The sequence below is a fragment of the Rhinolophus hipposideros genome (assembly GCF_964194185.1).
Source record: "Rhinolophus hipposideros genome assembly, chromosome: 5".
NCBI lineage: Eukaryota > Metazoa > Chordata > Mammalia > Chiroptera > Rhinolophidae > Rhinolophus > Rhinolophus hipposideros.
The window spans coordinates 32,550,494-32,573,542 of record NC_138051.1 but is presented as its reverse complement, the minus strand read 5'-3'; the positions used below and the strand labels follow the sequence as shown (position 1 = coordinate 32,573,542).

The window sequence follows — 23,049 nt, the reverse complement described above, 5'->3', positions numbered from 1 at the left end:
ATGCTTGAACACGCTGACTCAGATGGTTTTCTTTCTATATTTTGGGGGTTAAAGTGATTACCTAATAACCTGCTCTTATTCCTGCTCTTATTCTGCAGTTTAGAGGTTCAACTGTGGCCCTGTCGATCTAATCTGAACTAAGTAAGTATTTATTAAGAATGGATTATATGCAGATCTGTAACACAGAAAAAAATGTCTTGATATCTAGGAGGTTTGAGCACAGACATACATTATAGATCGAAAACGTATCTCATCAGTTTCTGGCATGATTTACCAATTGTAACAGGATTTAAGCAGGAAATTCACAGAGGGGGAAAAAAAGATAGCCCCCGGGAACTTTACAAGATTCAGGCTGTTTGTTCATTAATTAATTACACAAATTATTAATACCTATCGTGGGCCAGGCTGGTCCTAAATGATGTTGGGATGAGAAAGCGAATAGGATAAGTAGACATGGTCCCAGCTGTCATGGAGTAGCCTGCTATTTAGATCATTCTTTTTGCATTCAATGTAGAAAATCAGAGGGTTTTTTTTCCCCCCTCAGTTTTGTAAATTTATTTGTTTATGTTTTACTAGAAAACAGTTTCTTGACATTTAGACTATCTCTAACTTTAGCTGGTCAAAGAACCTTAGGACTAGCATAGTTTATTCAGATTCATTTTGATTTCGTTCCATTTATGGATGCCAGGTAAAATGAATGGAGAATGAGATAAGGCCAAGTGTGGGAGAGTGCTGGTATTAGCACCAGTTTAGGTTTCAGCCCTCCCTGCCAAAGCTATAAATACAAATGACCAATTTAACAGCATGAAAAGACCACCTACAAGATCTATACCTGGGACCTAATCAGTTGCTCTGCGCCTTCTTTCAATTACAGGATCCCTGCCATGTTTATGGGGACTTTTAATGCGAGCATCACATTTTTGAAGGCCATATCATTATGACCATGTTTGATCTGAGGGTGGGAAAACATGAGCTCCCATAATGCCTGCAGAAGGTTACTCTGAACAGAGTTGTAAATTGCAATCAACAAGAGCCTACTGTGGAAAAGAAAAGCCATGTAAGGAAAAGTGCTCAAATACTGTGGAGATTGCAACTCTGAAAAGTGGTGCCATTAAAATTACTTTCGATTCTGTGCAGGAAATGAAGTTAGTTAAGAACAAGTGCCACAGTTTTATCAAAATGACACTATTTAAGGGCAATCTGAGAAGGGAAGGATGATAAATCATACAAGGATAAACACATCATCTCCACGTGTGTGTGGCAACAGGATATGATTTACAAAAGAAAAATTAAATCATCATGATTGTTAGAATAACGGATTGCAGCTCATGTAAAAACAAGCCTAACCATGAATCAACTGAGTCACAATGCGTGTATGTGAGTTCTCAGGCAAAAAAAACACAATTGCTTAGGATTTTATGAGTGATAAGACCCCCTGATAGACACATGGCTTTCCTGCCAAACACTCAAATATTATGGAAGTATAGATGTATCTTTTCTCGATTATGGTTACTATATTACACCCTGTGCTCAGATACTCTGATACTTCAGGAACTTCTCATTCTACACCCTTTCTTTGTGCTATCTCATTCTGCTACCTTCTAAAGTCTCAGCACCCAGCGCTCTCTCATGAACCCAACATCTCTACCTCTGCTTCTCATTCGTATATCAAATCAACACGTCCAAAGTTTATGTCATTGCCTTCCATCCTAAATCTGGTCTTCCTCATCCGTATCCAGCCAGTTATCTAAGCCAGAATAAGGAGTTACCCTTTTTTCCAAAAACTTGTCTAGATGTTTCTGTACTTCCAATGGGTTATCTAGTTCTGAAACTCCTAAAAGCTTTATGAATATGTTCCTTCCTTTCGTATTTTCACTGTGATTGGTTTTGCTCAAGTTCTGACCATCATTTGCCTGGACTACTGTCCAGAAGAGCTTGATAGACTGGCTTCCAGTCTTTTATTATTCCAAATCTTCTTTATACATTGCTCTTAGTTACAATGTAGTTCTTAAAAAACAAAAAAGAAAATGATCCCACACATCAAAGCAAACCCAACATGACCATGTCACTCCCACACTTGCTATTTTTCAAAGACTCTCTGTTGCTTGTAAGACAAAGTTCAGATTCTTCAGCAAGTCATATTGTGACTCTCCTCTCCTTTTTGGTCTTGTGTTCTTCCCGTACACCCTGTGACGTAGCTATACCTAGTCTCTTGCCATTCCCCAAACACATCATGCCTTTCATCCTCAGACTCGCAGTGTTTTCCTCTGCCTGGAATTCCCTTCACAACTTGTCAGCTGAGAATTTCTCGTCCTCAATTTCTTCATCTATACAACAGGGTGATAATCATGCTTACTGCAGAGGGTCGTCCTGAGGACTAAATAAGAAGATGATCTTCTCCCCATAGTGTCTGGCATACAACAGTACTCAGCAAATGTTAGCTATCATCGCCATGGTTGTCATTGTAATTATCTTGTTTTTTTTTCTAAATCTGAACAAAAACATCTCCTTTCCTGAAAGTCTTCCCTGACTTACTTGGACGTGTTAGGCATTCCTCCTCTCTAATCTTATATGCTTAATTACAGTACCACATTACATCAACTTCAAAATTGATGGAATTTTCATATTTTAGCATCTCTGATATCAGGATACATCTTATCATCTATGACAAATCATGGTTTAATTACCAGCAATTTCTGATCTCTTAGTAGTACTTGTAATAATGATGCTCCTTACAATAAATGGCATATTCGGTGATACACTTTACTTAAACTGTATGATAATGGCCATAAAATTTGATTATCCAGGGTGGAGAATGCATATTTATGGTGGATGGAAAACCCTACATTTTCTGTGAATCAGTGAAACATCCACATCAAAAAGGAGACTACTATTTAGAATTCCATGGTAGCCAAGAGAGATCCCATTTGTATGTCCTGCAACTTGGCAAGGCCCCATCCCCTGAACCACAGAGGAGTAGCCTGATGAAGTAGCATGCTGACATCTCCTTCAAGTAAGCACCTCTACCCGATAGCCAAACTGTGGCCAGACCCAGAACAAAAGTGCAAGAGGGGCTGGCTTATGAAACAGCAATCTAATAACCCAGGATCCACACTGGAAAAGGTAGAGCAAAAAAAGGGAAGGAAAAAAAAGCGAAGATCCAAAAAGTGATGAGGTGAGAAAGGTCAAGGGGCCATGTCTCTAGGTAAGCACGGTCCAATAGAAATACAACGTGAGTCACATATATAATTTGAAAGTTTCTAGAGGCCATGCTTTAAATTAAACTGCAAAAAGCAGGCCAATTAATACGACCTTCTATTTAAACCAATAGATCTAAATGATCATTTTATCATGTAACCAACATAAAAAATCAGAAATGAAATGCATTATATGTTTTATATGTTTTTTTGCACTAAGTCTTCAAAATCTCCTGTGAGTTTCACCCTTACATACATCTCAAATTGGATCAGCCACATTTCAATTGCGCAACAGCTGCACATGGCTGGTGCCTGCCACACACATTGGATCGTACAATTCTAGGTTGAATTTTGACCAACTTATTAGGTAATGAAATAACAGTAATAGGTTGTTTCAACAGTGGCTCCTTTCATCGTACAATACTAGGTAGATTTAGGATTCCTAGAGTATTACATTTTATTTATATATTTTTGAACTCTTTAGAGGATGAAAATATTCCTTAAAATTATTTTTGTGCTTTGTTTTGGCTGATTTTGCTTTAACCATGATTTGAAGTTATTCCTCATGTCCTTCTCATATTCCTTTCACTATGTTGGTTAAAGGAGCACTGACTCCTTTATTCAATTAATCTTTTCCTAATAAGATAGTCTTTGGGAGAGGGACAAGAACTATATGATTTATTTCAGTATTCCCAGCTTTTGTCACAGTGCCTAAGGTCTAGCAGACTCTGAATAAACATCTTTGTATACAAAATGGAAAGGTGAACTAAAGTAGACAATAGTCGTTTTCAACCTGGGCTGCACAATGGACTCACCCGAGGAGCAAAAAAAAAGGCTAATACCTGGACCCACTCCAGAAATGCTGCTGGTGGTCTGGAGTTTTGTCTGGGTCTCAAAATTTTAAAAATCTCCCCCAAGAGATTCTAGTGTGCAGCCAGGGTTGACAACTGCTACTCTTGGGCTTTCTTACAATATCTTTCTGGGGTTTCACCCTTGCCTCCCTGACATAAGGTCCATTTTGCCTCAATTCCCTCTCTCAGAACAGACCAGATATTTCTTGAGAAACCTAGTACAGAAGAAATTAACACAAAACCCCAAAGGAATTTGCAAATTTCTTTTCCAAAGCACCAAAGAAGATATTCAAGGTTCTAAATTTATTCATATTTATCTTTTTCCAACAAAAAAAGAATAAAATTCACAATTTAAGGTTTAAGATGCTAGTTGGTTTAAGGAGAAAGGATTAAGGCCACCACAGCACATGTGCATATAATACCCAGATATACCTATTGCAGCATGTTCCAGATATATAATAATAGCAGTTAAAAATAAAAATTGGAATCTAATGACATAGGAGCCTCATGTCAAGTTAATTCCATACATATCAAAAGTAGAAATTATTAATAGGAGGTCAGCAGAGGGAAATATTTTATGTTTTTCTTTGAGCCCTTGAGGTTATATTTACATGGCATAATCATAAAGCAATGCCTCCACTTTGATAAATCACATATAAAACCGACCTAATTTTAGTCATGTAACAGTGTTGGTATCGCTATTTGCTCTCAAGATGGGGTTTTGCCTGACGGCATTACTTCCATCGTATATGAGGTTCAGCAAGTGGCCAAGAAAGAACTCTGACTTCTACTTCCACAGACCAGCCCTCACCAAGGAGGAGGGGGACGTGAGCTCTGCACTAAGGGAGCAGCAGGAGTGGAGCTGCTCTGACTCATGGCCTGAGAATTTCCCTGCCAACTCCCAAGGTGGTTTGGCCATACTGTATGGCCATACACCTTGCTTAATGGTCTTTTCCTGACGGTGCGGTATCACATGACCTTATTAATAAATAGAAACAGCATGTTAATATAGCCCCAAAGGTTCCTACATGCATTTCCTCTGGCTTTCTAGCAAACGCAAAAGCTCCCTTTGACTGCCCCACACTCATTTTTTTCCTTATTGAGATATAATTGGCATATAACATTATATTAGTTTCAGGTGTAGAGCATAATGACTCGATATATGTATATACTGTGAAATGATCATAATAAATCTAGTTAACGTCCATCACCACACAGTTACAACTTTTTTCCTTGTGATGAGAACTGTTAAGATCTATCCTCATAGCAACTTTCACGTACACAATACAGTCTTGTCAATTATAGTCACCAGGCTGTACATTACATCCCCAGGATTTATTTATCTTATAACTGGAAGTTGTGCCCCACACTTATTTTTGTTTCACATCTTAAGCTGAATTTGAGAAATTAGAATAGGAAATATCCCAAAGGCATTACATTTCCACGTTCACTAACAGTGATCAACAAAAGTTCCCTACTCCTGCCAAATTCATGGAGAAGAAACACAACTTGGTACGCTTTCTAAATAAGTCCTGCGTCTCGTGCATATCACTTCCATCTAACCCCAAAGGGCTGATGGGTGCCAAGTGGCTGGATGTGTGACATTCACCTGGCCTTAATTTTCCTTTCTGAAAAGCAATGGAAAATACAGCACATGTTTCCAAGTTGCTACACTCATAAAACCAGGAAGATAATCACCAGCCACCTGTCTAGTCTGACCGCAAATCTGAAATGCACGACGGCTTAAGTTTTGCATGTATGTCGTTTGTCAGTTAACATGTACTAAGGGTCCTCTTGGGTTCCATGATGAGACAAAGGAAAAGTCTTCCCCCCAAAGTTTATAAAAACAGGAGTAATGTTAAAAATTTTTTTAATACTAAAACAGATTTGCAAGGTGATATAAAAGTTACAGGACAACTTCATCTATATGAGTATTTAACTGTCATGGGAAGGTGGACTAATGGAATCTTTGGAGCTGCCAGTGGCCAGCTAGGATGCATGGGACAGTGGGCCTCAGAGAAAGATGGTGGAATGAAGCATATTTTGCAGTATCATATATGTGCAGCTGACACAGCTTCCTACCTTTCTGGAAGAACTCTTCTAGTTTGTTCTTGAAAGGCTGGAGATACTGCTTTGGTGACTCCTTGCACACCACTGCCATCTGTTTCTCACTTGCTGTGAAGAGAAGTTTGGAATTAGACTTCCCAAAAACACATATTTGCTGAGCCCATGCCCTGAGCTATGCACTTGGGTATTGATTGTGTAAAATCCTTATCAGTCACTGTTTAGCCAAATTCAAAGGGGAAAAGCAAAACCAGAAACAACACAACTAAAGGTAATTAGCTCACACCTTTCTTCAAGAACAGGAAAATGTTATCACCTTCAACTATCCTTTTATTTTTTATTTTATTTTTATTTTTTATTTTTTTAATTTATTGGGGTGACATTTGTTAGTAAAATCACCTAGATTTCAGGTGTACAATTCTGTATTACATCATCTATAAATCCCATTGTATGTTCACCACTCAGAGTCAGTTCTCCTCCCCCTTACCCTCATCTCCCTCCTCCAACCCCCGCTTACCCTCTGGTAACCACTAAACTATTGTCTGTGTTTATGAGTTTTTGTTTCTCATTTGTTTGTCTTGTTCTTTCCAACTTTCCTTTTAGAGATGCAGCAAAAGCATTGACTTGGGATAGGTGAAGTACGCTCCTTTTGGTCCCTCGAAAACACAGAGAGGCCAAACTAGTGAAGGACCAGTCCCAGGAATTAAGGGTCCCAACCTTTATCAGATCACACTCCAAAAGTAGAGTGTGAAATAGATTTTGCAGAAATTCTCAGGCATTCAAGTTGCCCGGAACTACCAAATTGGCAATTCCTCAGGGTGACACCCATATCCCAGCCTGAGACCTAAGCCCAGCATCTCCCTTCTGGGCTTAGTTCCCATTCACCCACCCTTCCCATTAATACTCCACACACACACACGTGAAGTCATTTCATATGTGACTTACTTCAGACATACTATCTGAAATTTATAATAGATTGCATTTTTGATAATCAAGCCCTCTCAAATCAGAGAGCTCTGACTTGGCAATATGGAAACCACAATAATCCATAGTTTACCATTACAAAAGGCAGTTGGCCCAGACAAGAGGCATTTTCCCAAGGTGTCTATATGTGTGTGCCAGTGGCAGAAATGCATCGGGGGAAGAAAGGCTTCATTTTTCCAAAGCTAGAGCTGAGTCATGATCATTTCGGTCTAGCGAGCGTGGCCAGAAATTACTGACATGTTCTTGTCCAAAAACACATTGGATTTTCCCCATAAAGAAATCATGTCATCTGATTCGAAAAATAGAGAAATATGTATTCCATATCTTGGAGGAAATTACTGAAGCACGAAGGTAAGCTACGAGAGGTATTTGGAAGAGGGTTGGAAATGGGGCCTTTATTTATGCTGGGAAACTCGTATCCAATAATTCGGCGTTTTCAAAACCAGCATCCCAGAATGTTTGCTATGCAAGCAAAGCAACAAAACCTGTCAGAATTGCAGCACAGGAAATGCACAGGGGACACTCAAGTGTCCCCTGAAACTATTAACAGTTACTTGACGCTTTTCTCTGGCAATATTGCCACCTAGATTGCTGAAATCCTAGACAACTCTGGGAGACTACAGGATTGTGCTGAGGATGAAAGTATAATGTGAGGGAACTCTCATTTCCTGAGTCAAGTTCAGAATCAGCTACATTCTCAGAGATATGTAACCAGGGATCATGAGGCAGATCACACGAGAGGCCTAAATTCGGACTCTGTCTTTTGACAGTTACTTCCTAAAGTTTTTAATCGAATTTTTTTTAAATATCTGTGTTAGCTATTCTGATAACCATTCCTATGCTGTCTATGGAACCCTGTTCGTTGAGATGCAAAGGCTCATTTCTTTTCCTTAATGATCTATCTTACTGAAGAAATGCAAATCCTACCTGGAACAAATGGAAAACAAATTCTTTAAAACCAGCTAAACCATCACTTCAAAACATTCCTTTTCCCCCACACATTTACCTCTCTTTGTTGTCTTATTTGTCCTAGAGTAACTACTTAACTTTTCTACTATTATCAGGTTTCCCTTTACCTCTTTTCCAGTAGATGGACCTGTGGCCAAATGATAAGTACCTCATTCTTGCCATTATTCTCTTCTTAAAACAGTAGTGCTTTGGGCTGGAGTGATATCAGAGAGAGGAGGAAAGGGACAGAGTAGATGGAGCCGGAATATAATTTGCAGGTACAAATAGGTCTTGGTTATGCAGTCGATGTAGGGCTGAGGGAGAAGGAAAGATGGGCAATGCGTGGCTGGAAGTGCCATGTCCTGAGATGGGGAAAAGTGGAAAGTATTACCATTTTGTTTTGTTTTGTTTTGTTTTAGGGGAGGATAGATCAATAGTTAACTTTGAGGCATAAGTTTTCTCTGATCTCTTTGAATCCACTGTAAACAAAGTGAGGAAAGATACAAAACAAGATAAAAGTATTATGGATTCTCATTACTAATTCAGTTAAATTCAAACTCCCGGGCCTGGGATTTAAGGCCTTTTCCATTTTGGTACCATTCTACCTTTCAGCTCTATTTCCCATATATATTTGACCAACCAAACAAAAATTATGCAACATTTTCAAATTACACCAACCAGTGGTCCCAGTTCCATGGAGTCATTCTGCTCTCATCCCCTACATACTTTCCACTGCATCTGACAAAGTCCTGTCCATCCTAAAAATGTTTCTCTGAGACACTGCCCCACCAACAAAGCTTTTTTCAGTCTTAAGTTTCGGTATCCTTCAAACATCTATCTTCTGTGGAGCATTTATGTTTTACCTTTAATTGTATTTATTTATGTACTTATATTAATCCCTGCAAAGCCATCTTATAGGTTTCAAATACTCATCCCCCAACTTCTCCAGAGGGCTCCACGCACATCTGGCCAAAGCATCAGATTTCCTCACCTTAACTAGATTCTTATGTGGAAGAAAGTTGAAAAAAAATGAGCAAATAACCCAGACTGAGAGTGGGCTTTGCAAAGGTACAGTGTGACCTCCTCATCTCTTTCCTCCCTTTCCAGGAGAGGTAGACCACAGGGTCTCAGTGTCTTCACTCTACAAACACTGTGATTGGCCCAAGCTGATTTGAAAGGGCTCAGTGTATTTTAAAGACCCCCCAAAACACCCACCACTTCATGCCATAAGGCACAAGCAGGAGAGCAAACAGCATTCTCCTGATCAGGTAGTTCTGAGAAGCAGAAGACTGGCCAGTGGGAATCAGCACTTTTTAATAAACTTTCACGGCCATGTAAATTTTTCTGATGATATCCATCTGTGATTCTGAGAACACAGGGAGCCATATTTAAAGGAAAACTAGAATTTCTCACCCTATAAATCGGGAGAATCTTTTAAATCCTTTAACTTGCTCTCTACTACATTCAAATGCCAACAACTCCGTTTAGAGAGAACTAGTTTTCTTGAACACAAATAAATAGGATGAGGCATGCCTGCATTGTGGTAATAGGGCATAACTGCAGCCATGACAATAATTTCTTCAGGGTTACCTCTGCCCAGCCCAAGCAATGCCGAAAGTAGAGCTTCTTTTCCTAAGTACAAAAGCAAAACCGCCACTTTTGCCTGAATTAAAAGGGTTGATGATTGTGGCTTTCCCTTTGTCCCAGCTGTGGTGACAGAGTCCATCGGGTCCATAAAGTGCTCAGAGACTATGAGGCTCTATATTGGTGTGGTAAAGGGTTGGTGCTTGGATCAAGGCCTACCTGGCCTCAGGTGGGCTGTGGCTTTTCTCATCTGCGAGATGGGGACTGCCCCCCCCCCCACAGGCATGATACAAAAATTAAGTGAGATAATACATGTAAAGGGGTTTGTAGAATGACTGGCATTAGCAAGCAGCCTCATTGTATGTTATTGTTATGGTTTAGTAAAGTTAGTCAGGAAACACGTCACAGAACAGCAAGAGTGTCATGGCTGGGGATCAGTCATTACAAATGCTGTACACCATATTTACAGAAATAGACCCTGGTGGAAATCTCCTGTTTGGAACCTAGGGATAATGACTGTCATCCCCTCCCTGAAGTTCCACAATTCATTCTGAGAGTTCACTGAGGAATCTCCTGGGCAAAATGAAGTAAAATGTGAAACAAGTGCCCTAGGTCTCTGAGCTTCGGCATTCTGAAATTAGAAACTGAATTCAGCACAAATGAGAGCTGCTGGCTTGCTGTGCTGAGGCTCTCTCTGCACCCCAATGGGCCCAGCCATCCACGTGGCCTATTAGAATTAAATCTCTCCACACGGTTAAAGCCCAGGGCTGCACTCTGACTGCCTCAGCACAGTTGTGCTCCAACGTCTTAACTTGGTTTATCTAAGATGCTTTCCAGCAGACAAATGGGAAATCTGAAGACTAATTAATGATGACACCGGAGACTAGCAGTGCATCAAGGAGAGAGGTCACTGACAAATCCACAAATGTTGTTTATTGTCTACCCACAAGACATGTATACAATATTGCTAGACCACCAAGGTTGCCTCAGACACAGGCTGTGCCGGGAGTTCCGATGTTAAAAGCCAAAGTCACAGCAGGGTCTCTTTCTTTTTCTTTCTATTAAATTTTTGACAAAATTAAAAATACATCAATTTCTGAAGTTAACTACAAATGATCATTCTGAGAGATAGAGTGATTAAATATTGAAAACCAATACATAATGAAATAATAGACAATAACATTAAGAGTATTCTCATTTACAGATTAAGTGCTTGTGAAGCATTTTAGTGAAGGAAAGACATGGCCTTGAATGTTTTAAGATTTTAGATATTAGACAGTTAAGGTCATAGGTGGCTATCTGCTATTTTGTTTTTGATTCCCCCAAGAATAAGGAATAACATTTATTGAGCCACTTAAAAAGCATGGGTAGGTTAGACTGACACACAGGCAAGATCTAGATATAATTAATCAAAATCTAATATAAGTTTAATTGTTGTAACAGATCAAATGCACATGGGTACTTTTTAAGAAAATGTGGAATACATCTCTCTCTGTGTGTTGAAAGACCTCTGCATGGGCTTAGTAAGTCAGAATACATTTTTAGAGGACAGGAAAGGTTTCTCTAGACTGTTTCTTCAATCTGGAATTCTCTCCTGTCTGCTTACCTAACTCCTTCCCTACGCCCTACACAGTTCTATGCAGGACTACCTCTCCCTCACTTTTACAAGGTCCCTGTCCTTTCCACGAGTTCCGTGCTCCAAAGGACCATCACAGAAGGCTGTCATCGCAACACACAGAACGGTTTGACTAAAGTAAAAGACTGTATCAGTGAGCTTTAAGTGAGATGCACATCAGAGTCACACGATGCGGGGTCAGGGGTTTATCCTGAAGGAATTCATTCAACAAACACATCAACTCACCACGTAGCTACGGTGTGCCGACTATGTGCCACAAATTGTGCTTGGTACTGGTGTTATATCAGTGGGAAAAGACAGACTAAAATCCCTCCCCTCAGACATTGTCGTGAATGGATCACCAACAAAAATGTTTTAGTGGGCAGGGCACATAGTAATGACTATTTCTAGTAATGTGAACTGCATGCAAGCCTGTGAATTAGTTCCTTTCATGCTAGCATAATGGACCCCAACAACTCTTTTTAGTAATACTAGGATAGCATACTGTCCTTCCTAATGCTCTGCACATCACACACACACACACACACACAAAGAGAGAGAGAGAGACAGAGAGAGAGAGACAGAGAGACAGAGAGACAGAGAGAGAGAGAGAATTTTTGGTTTCCTACCCCAAAACACACTTTTATCAAAACAAACTTAAAAAACAAACTCAGATGTCAAAATTGTGATATTAGCACAACAAATCTACACAATTCTTTTTCACGGTATTGGCCTTGAACTGAATGGCTAGGAAATTGTTAGGAAATTACATTAAATCCAATGTATTAAAATAGTAAAATAAAAATGGCTTTTGGCTAGCTGCAATTCACGGATTTGTATGAAAGGGGAAAATCATATAAAATTAGTAAAATATTAAGAATTTTTTAATTTGCTTATTATTTTGCATAAATGGAATGTACTATTTTGTGGCTATTATATATGTATACACACACACATATACATATATATGTATATGTAAATATATATACACATATATATACATATATATATATTTTTAAAGACTACATAAAGGAAGACTTCAAGTTGATTTAAGCCAAAAACAACTGACAAAAGCTTGAAATAAAAAGTGCCTATCTCACATTCTTGCGCTCCAATGCTAAATATGGAGGGTATTTTAAGGTTTAATACAGTGAGTACTAAACTCTAAACTGGAGGGTATTTTAAGGTTTAGTACAGTGAGCAGTGTTAGAGGAAATCCTGGGGTAGGGTGGTGCGAGGGCAGACAGAAAATCTAATCTAGGAAAAACTTGTTTACATTAGATTTCAAACGGGACTATTAGACTCTTTTTTTTTTTTTTTTTTTTTTTTTTTTGGCTAAATACTGTCCCTCACCCCAAGCCCAAATTTCTGGTCTAGAATAGACAACTGTGCATTAATGACTGTTGTGTGGACAACCTATATGTAATCAAAGATGTTTTCTGTATTTATTCTTGTTTGGTAATTCAGTTGATATAATTACCATGTCCAAATTATTCCTCCTAATGACTCTATTCATCCAAAGGCAAACATCTACATCCAAAGTGCTCAAAAAACTGGAATGGGCAACTGGGTATAAGGAGGGAAAATATAGCTGTTACACACGTGGTACCTGGGTCAGCATGCTACCTCCGAATAATACATGTGCACAGATGAACTTATACACACTAGAGCCATTTTGTGACTGTACAAATCCAGTGTCTATGCCTCCAAAGCTAATTAGGACATTATGCTAAGTGAAAGGATCCAGTCACAAAGGACTGAGTGCATGATTCCGTTTATATGAAATGTCCAGAATAGGCAAATCGATAGAGACAGAAAGTAAATTGTGGTTGCCATAAGCTGGGGGAGGGAGGGATGGAGAGATTGAGCGAGTAATGGCTGAGGGGTACAAAGTTTCTTTTTGGGTAATGAAAATTTTGTAAAATTGATTGCACAGATGGTTGTAAGACTGTGAATATACTAAACATCCATTACCCATTTCACCACCTATTTGACTTGTACCGTTAAATGGGTGAATTATGTGGAATGTGGTTATATTTCAATAAGGCTGTTAAAAAAGGCTAATTAGAAACTCCAAGCAGTAAACTGGAAAGATAACAAGCAGATAAGTGAAGAATGTCCTATCTATGCTTTTTTTAATAAGGTAGGGTGACTTTTTTTTTTTCAAATCTTAGGTATGACTATGTCTCCATTGTAAGTTATAATAAATTAAAAAAATTTTTTCAGCTACAGTTGATATTCAATATTACATTAATTTAAGGTGTACAGCATAGTAGTTAGACATTTATAGTTATAATACTTATTAAACCATGTATCTGAAGTGGAAAATGAGTTTGGAATACACATGTACTTGAGAAATCAACACGTACGTCTTCAAAAGGTTCCAATGTTATCAAAATAAAAGACCTCTTAAACAAATAATTGGAATGAAGGCAAACACAAGCAAGACAGTTAAAGAATTTTCTAACTTAAATAAATTAAAAGAAGAGCGTTGGTATATTCTTACATATGATATATAGCTACATATATCAATAACATGTACGTATATACTTCTACATATACATCAACAATCCAAACATTAGAAAAATTTCCTCTTTGAACTACTATCAACTTAAAGATACAATTACAGTATTTATTTTTCATTTTCCATACTCTTTATTGGCTGGGAAAATTATTTAACGCCTCTCTGATATATGAAATTTCACGAGAACTAAGTGAAACATACATGAGAAAGCATTTTGTATATTCAATAGTAAAATGCTATCCATTTAAAATATTCAAACAGTGCTAACCTTAGCTAGATTACACATTGTACATGGTTTTATTCTTTTATTTTCCAAGAACAGCATGAAACAATGACAGCCACTCCACAAACTCTTTGAATAAATTGATATTCCTAATATGCATATTTTAGTAAACAACAAATCATTATGCTATAGTCTAAATCCTTTCACAAACTTTAAAAAAATACTCACTTTTTCTACTTCTTACTCACCACTCACTCCTAGGCCCAGTGAAATTTACTGCATCCCCATTATGACACTGCAAAAACACCCCGAAGTCACCAGTGAATCCATCCTGTTGTCAGTGCCCTTTCTTTTTTCTTTCAAATCTCATTTTAGTTCACTGCCCAGCAGGATTTCACTCTGTTGAAGACTTCCCCTTCTTTGAAATCTGTTGTCCCTTAGTCCCATGTCCTCCCTTCCTGGCTTCCCGCATGCGTCTGTCTGTTCGGTAGCCTCACCCTTCTATAGTCAACTGTGAAATGCTCAAGTTCTTGAACATTTCTTGTCCTTTCATGCTGTGCTTCTCTCTCTAGGAACTCTCATTCAGGTAAACATTTCAGTAACCATGTCTAGGACTGTGACTCACAAGTTTACACATTTAGCGCATAGTTTCATCTCTGGAAGAGCTCTTGAATACATTACTCCCACCAGACTGCTATATATCTTCTTATCTGTTCTTCCCACATCCACCCTGACTTCCTTCTGATTTGTTCTCCATATTAGAGTCAAAGTGACCTTTAGAAAATACACACCGAGTGTGTCAATCCCCTGCTTAAACCTGCCCGTGGTTTCTACTACTCTTAGAATCTGGCCCTTACAAGGCCCTGCCTGGGCTGGCTCATTCCTGCCCCCTCAGCGTCACTCCACTCTCCCTCCCATACCCTGTGTGATAGCCACAGTGACCCTCTCTCTGTTCCTCAAGCATAATCAGCTCCCTCTCACCATCAGGGGGTTCCTTCGCCCGTGACATTCTTCTCTACCCCTAGTAATCAGGGCCTACTTTAGATCAGTGATCATTTTCATCTCACCATAAAGGTTACTTCATCAGGATTTATTTTCGACCCTCCACTTTATACTAATGAGCTCTCCTGTGTTACACAGTCTCATAGTGCTATATACTTCCCCTTTACAATTTTATTATAACTATCATGATTATTTGATTGTTCTCCCCCATTAGGCAGAAACAGAATATGTTGTTTCCTATTTTATCCTTGGTATCTGCTATAATGTCTAGCCCATACAATATACTCAGTGAGTACTTGCTAAATAAATGAATGAACTACCAAATCGTGGTGGTAGTGGTGGGGCGGGTGGTGGTCCTATACACACAGTTCAGATATTTTTATCCAAAAAATATACCTCTATAGAAATATAGATGTATCTCTTTATAAGTATAATACATGCAGATGGATGCAGGGGCTGGAGAAAACATAAGTAGATTGAACACCATGCCATTTTTATTCACATTCATCCAATTAGACACAAGACACATGTGTTTAAAAAATCTTAAAAGCAAAATTTAAAATTCTTAGAAAGGAAATGGTCATTACTGGAAACAAAATTTTTTGACAAATTCTTGGCATCAAAAGCATCCCATCATCCCCATATGAGGACTTGAGTGCATGTTATCTAATATTTTAGCTTCAGGGAAATGTGATGTTGTCTTTCCTGACAGAGGAAGAAGAGTTTGAATTTCTTTCAGGAGAAGAGATGGACACAAAGAGATAAGGGTAGCAAGAGAGAAGAAAAATCGAATTGGAGAAGAATGGTTCTGAGGTATCCCCACAGCTTCAATAAAACCTCCTGCACTCTGCTTGCTGTGAGTGAATATGGGCTATGAATACTAATGAAGGGGTTGAATTTTACACTGAGTTTGGACCTAGTGTAGAACAGAGACACACCCCATGTACCCTTCAAATCCCTTTTCCTTCAAATTTATGGATAGCTTTGTTTTTCTGCAGAGATGGGATTTGAGCATAAATTGTGCTTGGATCACAGGAGACAGGGAGGTTTCTAGCCCTACTTTGTATTGTGTATATATATATATATATATATATATATATATATATATATATATATTATACAAATACTCATGTATTCAAAATACTTATTGAGTATCTGCACTAGGCCACTGTGCTAAATGTTGGGGAAAATATTTAACCAGATCTATTGGTCATCTCTCCTCTAAAAATGTTCATAAGAGTCTAGTAACAGAGAGACAAGGAAATCAACAAAGTGTAATGTAGTGTAGTGTCATGGGACACTGGGTAGGGGCTTCCAACTCAGATTGGGGATGGGTGGTAGCCAGGGGAGGTTTTCCAAAAAAGATAACTTACGAGTAGAATTGCAAAGGTCATGGGGGAGTTAGTCAGTCAGCCAAGGAAAATAAAGGAAGAAGGGAGTAGTTTCAGAAAGAGTAAATATGATGAGTAAAAGTAAAGCCTTATGAGAACGCACAGGTCTTTTGAAACAAGTTAAATGGTATCAGTACGTCGAAACCTTAGGACACATCCCTTGTTTCTTTCCCAGATCTACAGTGTCCTGTGCCTAGATTTTGATTCAAAGGAACGAGAATGAAGGAGCTGAAATCAAAGGAACTGGACTCTAAGGAATTGGAAGCACTCTGGTTAGGGAAGGGAGGCCAAATAAGGCCACAGAAGTCGGAGGCTTGTAATCTTTAATAAAGTGGTCAGGAAAAGTCTCACTGTGAAGATAGTTGACTAGAGATTTGACCAGAGTAAGGGAGAAAGCCAGGCGTAAGTTTGAGGGCGAAAATCAGGCATGTTACTTAGGGCACGTTAAGTTTGAGACGCTAATAAGACTCTCAAGTTGCATACAAAAGTCTGCAGTTTGGGCTGCATGGGTGGGATAGAAATAACATACGAGGAAGTCATAGGCATAAAAGTGCTATTTAAAGCCATGAAAGTAGATGAATTGATAGGGAAAGAATGTAGTCAAAGAAGAGAAGGGGTGCAGGACAAACCCTGAAGCATGTAAGCAGCTAGAGGAGAGGTCAGAAGAGGATGGGGAATGAGCAGGAAAGTACAAAAGTAGAAGTGTGGAATCCCATGATCTGAGAGGAAACCAGTACTGCAAGAAAGGAAGAGCTGACTGCTGGGTGCAGTACTGTCGAAAGGTCAAGTAGAAGACAGAGAAGTGACCACTTGGAACACGGAATTCACTGGTCATCACAAAAGCAGTTTCAGAGAGTGAGGGGTGGAGGGAGGAAGCCAAACTGGAGAGAGGAGAGGCAAATGGAGTCAGATTCTATAGCCACTTGTTTAAAAAGTTAAGCTAGAAAAAGAATAACAAAATGAGGAACATCCTTCCGTCCAAGAAGATGTTCTCCAGAGTTACTCTGATCAACAGTGGGTGCCCCTTTCTTCAGAGGAATGTTGCATTAAAATAAACCCACCAGGGATCTTGAGCGGAGGAGAATCCCGTGATGCTGATTCACTTCACAGAGGGAGGCTGCCCAAGACCAAATTCACCTTCATGTCCCATGATCACGAGTATTCTCCATGAAAAAATTTAAGCAGAAGTGACAGGGCCAAGTGAGGACATGCCAACATGCTTTAGGACTTTTGGAAAGACTTGTGAAGCTGGGCCACTCACTACAGCATTTGCATGGAATAGTCTAAAGCACTAGTCAAAGGTCCCTCCTATCAAACATCACAGCTGAGTCAGAATTTCCACTGTGATGATTATGTGGTTATAGACACAGCCTTCGTCTGTGAGACATTAGCTGAAAGATATTCATTAATCGCCTACTCATGACTAGGCCTAACCATAGATGGACTGGGCATGATTTGATTTATAGGGTGTTAAGGGATCCATCTATTTATTTAAAAGCATCCCTTCCCATGGTGGTCCCGTGAAAATCACCACCATTTTGAAGCCTTCTGTTGCACTAAAGACACTGACTTCAGAAGATCGCTTTAGAAATGTATATGTAGTAGAGGAGAAAGAAAAGCTTACCTACCAAAGAGAAATTCACTAACACTTTAGTATAAATTCATTTCTCAGACTAGTTTGAAAATGCTAGGTTTCAAGCAATAGACAAAAACAGTTGAGTTACAATGGAGGACAAAGGCACATTTATCAAGGTTCTGATCACTAAGTAGACTGTATAATAGGAAGCCATGGGCAGGCAGCCCCAAACATGCAATTCTTGAGCATCTGGAAAGGGAAGGACATGCATCTTGGAGAGAACAGCAGTTAACCTCTAAAGAGTAGTATGAAGGTAACACACATAAAGAAATGTAATAAACATTTACACACACACAAAAAAAAAAATAGCAGAAAAAACATCATTGATGATACTGTGACCAGAACATATACTATTTCATACTTTAGTACCTATTTTTTTTTAGTGTTTTGGCCTCTGCAACACACACACACCTTATAGGGGTTGCCTTTATATGTTATTTTTTAATATACTTTCGTTTGATAGAGAAACTTATGTATCTTTATTCTTTCTATTAAACATATCATGCACACTTTCTTATATTATTTCACAAAACTCAGAAGCACTGTGTTTAACAGACATATAAAATTTCATCAAGTGGATGTACCCTAGTTCACTTACCAATTCCCCTGCAGTTGAACAGTAAAGTCCTTTCTACTTTCTTCTTATAATGAATCATTCAGGCTTTAAGAAACATAAGGAGCCCATAAAAACTTATTCTGAGTTTAGATGACTTCTTTAGGATATATATGAGAAGTGGAATTATGAGTAAAACAGGAAAAACATTTTTCAGAGTTCTTGATAGACAGAGATACAAACTGCTTTGGGTATAACATGGATAGTACCAAAATGGGAAAGACAAAAGAGAGAGATTTTGAAAATAAAACTGTGCCTTCTCAACTGCTTTGCAGAGATGGCTGGCTACATATAAACCAGAATTGTGCCTGTCACTGTAATATAGGGCCTGTGGTCCTTGCATTGGAAGTGATTACTCTCTAGAGTGGCAAACAGTAGATGACCATACATGCAATGAGGTCATTTACTCAAAGGTGAAGACAACTGGTGACATTCAAAAGTTGATACAAGGTAATCTAGGGTTAACCACAGTGTAAGACTAGGTTTGGGGTCTGCTGTTGAAAGCAGCTTTTTAAAAAGGCTCCATGTGTCACATTTAATTTGATATAAATTACATTATTGTTAATACCGGTGGAGCTATCTGAATTTGGGGGGGGGGGCAGTTAAATTTTAACTGGCCTGAAGAACCCCCAAAATTCAGGTAGCTCCACCAGTAACATTTTAACTGGCCTGTAGACTCTCCAAAAGTCAGATAACTCCCCTGGTATTAACCATAGTGTAATTTATATTCAAATTAAATATGGCTGCTTTCAGGGGCAGGCCTCAAACCTAGACTTACACTGTGGTTAACCCTAGATTTCACTGATATGTGGGATATAAAACTGAAAGCAACAAAGGAACAAGACAAACAAATAAAGAAACAAAAACTCAGAGACACAGACAATGATTTAGTGGTTACTAGAGGGTAAGGGGGATGGAGGGTGGTAGATGAGGGTAAAGGGGATCAAATAGATGGTGATGGAAAGAGAACTGATTCTGGGTGGTGAATGCACAATGTGAGATATAGATGATGTATTACAGAATTGTACACTTGAAACCTATGTAATTTCACTAGCCGTTATCATCCCAATAAATTTTAATTAAAAAAATTTACATCAAACACTCAGATTTTTTAATGCACACACACAAACACATTTATATAATTATAAACACATAATTTTAAGATGCTCAGACCTGTGGATCAACAATATCAAGTAATGATCTGGACATATGATTTCAATTCAAGTGATTCACAGAGACTAGACAGAGCCTACAGTTTTTGGCAACCAAGTGAGTCTTACTTTAAGAAGTATCTTTAGTGAAAATCAGTGGGTAAAAGTTAAGAGGATGCCAATGGAATTGGCAAAGGCAGAGCAAAGCCCTGTTGGGTAAGATGTCCCAGTCTCAAAGAAATTACATTTGAGGTCAAGCAATATATCCTACTCATTGACCAAATCAGGAAAATTGTTTGCCTATAGAAAAGCTCTAATAAAGAAGACTTCCTCTGAAGACAAAATGCTTATTGCAGGGCAGTTTTTACTAAAATTAAGTGACGAATTTTCTCACACATATAAATCTTGAGGGCGACAGGCCTGCCTCTTTATGATCCAAGGAAATCAGTAAGTGGAAGAGGTAGCAATGCTCATTTTAGGATTATTTCCTTCCAGCAGTGCAACAGCTGGCTACAAAGAGACCAGTGATTAAGATACGTAAGCCCATTAGCAAAAAACAACCTGCTTTCACGTTGCTCAACCAAGACAGCTGCAAACCTTCTGCAGCTTCTCTGACCTCGGCCTGGGCCCATGTTCCCATTTCAGCCTTTACTGGTTAGTCATATTAACTATAATTTTCTATTCTGGAAAGTGTTTACATCTAAATAAACCATGAAGAAATAAAATAGAAAATATGGAAAGGCATAAGGAGAAGAGAGAAAAGAAAAGGATGGGAAGTTATTTTAAAACACACAACTGAAGCTGGTGGATGGATTCTGGTATCTAATCTTGGCCCTGGAAATCACTGCCAAAGCATGAAGCTGGCAACTACTGTTAATCAGTTTGCCACTGTCTTCAGATTTAATGCAATATTTGGCTCATATGTTTAAAAAAAATCCCCTATTCCAGCTAAAATATTTACACAGCTCTATGTGTCTCACTTAATGCCTGTTAAGCAATCGTCTTTTAAAACTCTACAGACACTTGTAAATCTGTCTGGAGAATTGTGGCCTATAAACAAAGCTTCAGAAAAAGAGGGTTTGCATTGTCAATTTGCTGGGAGTCGGGATTTCTTAGGATGCGTTTAAAAATAAAGTTGAAAATCAGAAATAGTTGAAAGCGGGTAACAAAGTGACCGATAGACTCGCTGGCAGGATGCTGTTAGTGGTATTAACGGGAAACCTCCAGACACTGACCTCAGCTATTTAAAGCCTCACTCTCGTGTAAACCTGTCATTGATTCTGCCTCTCTGTTGAGTTATGGCACAGGGAAAGTTACTGGTCCAGCAGCCTCAGTGGTCTGCGTCCCAGAGCCTGCCAGGTTAGAGAAGGTGAGTTGGTGAGGTCTGTAACAGGAGGCTGTTATGTGGTTACATGCCACGTGAGTGTGTGTAAATGTTTTAGGAAGGATGGGGGACTGGAAGAGGAAAGAAGAAATTCTCCCCTGGGAGAGGGTGGGTATAACAGATTTTGAAATGCCTATTAAACTCCCTCACATCTCTAGCCTTGATGTTAATGAGTCCAAGTGATAAAATTTAAAAGCAAGGGAGGCCCATCACAGCTATCTCTTGCTGCCCTGGGGAGCCCCAGCAACTTGTCTCTGTCTTCGAGATGAGTCAGGTACTTGTGATAGGACTTTGAGCAAATTGTTCAATCGTGTAATTATTCCTATTAGACGAGCCGCCTTTGTATTTTAATTCCATGTCACTCACTTGAACATGTCATTGATTCTGATCCACCATTAATTTTTTAATAGCTTTAAGGAAGAAGGGTAACACATGAAAAGTATACGTCAGTTTGTAAACTCAGCCCCAGCTTAAAACACTCAATTTTGGGGTGGGGGTAAGGGTGTTAAGGGGAGGCGTGTCCTGGATTAAAAAAACAACAAGCGAGATATTTGTAATTCCAAGGTATAGTTCCTTGAACAGCAGGTAGCAAATATGTGTTCATTCTCTTCATAAAAGGAAGGGCTTTGCAAATGTTTTTGTGAACCTGCCAAACAACTGGAGGGCAAACTCTACTCATCTTCCCCACCTATCAGACAGACAGCAAGTTTAATCACTGTTCTTAGAGACAGATTAGTATAATCTGTTTCTGACAGAAGAGAAATCAGAAAAGAAAGTAGGAATACATTTCTCCCTCAGAAAACGAAGGTAACACTTGCTCTTAAAATGTGTTTACAAATGACTTGATATTTTGGTGAGTTCATTTAAAATTAGCAGCTAACTCAGTGCTTTGAATAAATATTTGCTGAACAAGTGAACTGATTGAAAAGGTCAAACAAGGTCTTCCTTGTATTTGGGAGATTTTTTTTTTTTTTTTGATACCTGGAGATTTCATGGTGTTTTTAAAGGTCATCAAAACAGTCAAGAAAAAACAGTTTAAAAACCCAGTCAAATGAGCTCATTTCAGTACATTGGTCATTCTAGATTTTCTCTGGGCTTTCGTCTTTATGTGAGTTACGGCACAGAGAAAGTTACTTGTCTCACAGCGCCCAGTCATCTACACTGATTTTCTCTGGGCTTTCGTCTTTATGTGAGTTACGGCACAGAGAAAGTTACTTGTCTCACAGCGCCCGGTCATCTACACTGAGTTGTACCTACAGCCTTTTATCTCTGTACTTAATCATTCCATGAAAACTATATCAAGTCCTCAACCTGTATGATCGAAAACCAATGGCTCTTAATGGCCAGGGGTATCTCAGACCTCAGCCTGCTTTATGTGCCTCATTTTACTCATCACAAGAATCCTATGAGCTCAGTCCTGCCATTATCCATATTTTTAGGTGAGATGAGTAAAGTCAAACAGATACTAAGTGGCTGGGTTCTAATCTGAACTCAGTATGTCATACCCGCTGGCCTTGTGCTGTCTTGCTTCCTACTCTAACCACCTACAGGGAAGTTCTATGCAAGTGCTTTGCAAATGGTAAGGACCAAGGCAATGGATACCAAAAATCACCAAGTACCACCACTGGGACCCCTCCATTTTAAATGAGGAAGCAGAAGGCCAGGGAGGGTAGGTGGAGATTAGGTTATTAAAGGGCACAGAGGAGACCTGAACCAGGGCTGCTGTTTTCCCAGGTAGGTCACTGATATTTCCATGGGTACCTAAGAGGTGTAGTCATGGTCCACAACCTATATCCATCTAAGAGCCATGCTGTGGCCAAATCTGGGGGGAATAAAAACACTGGCAAAGACTCCAATCCCCTATGCTGACACTCAAGAGGTC

At 39.0% G+C, this 23,049-nt stretch overlaps 1 protein-coding gene across 11 annotated transcripts in view; it reads right to left on the bottom strand.

Annotated features, from left to right (window-relative positions):
• The window catches only part of FMN1 (formin 1), a 437,062-nt gene that overhangs the window by 128,920 nt on the left and 285,093 nt on the right, over positions 1–23,049 (bottom strand). For 9 of the 11 annotated variants that reach the window (XM_081050121.1, XM_081050127.1, XM_081050132.1 and 6 more), the window contains one exon: positions 6,131–6,223. In XM_081050121.1, coding sequence (XP_080906247.1) covers positions 6,131–6,223 — 93 coding nt within the window. Of the gene's footprint in view, positions 1–6,130; positions 6,224–14,218; positions 14,469–23,049 lie in introns of those variants that run through there. The other 2 variants (XM_081050124.1, XM_081050125.1) reach the window with 2 other exon arrangements.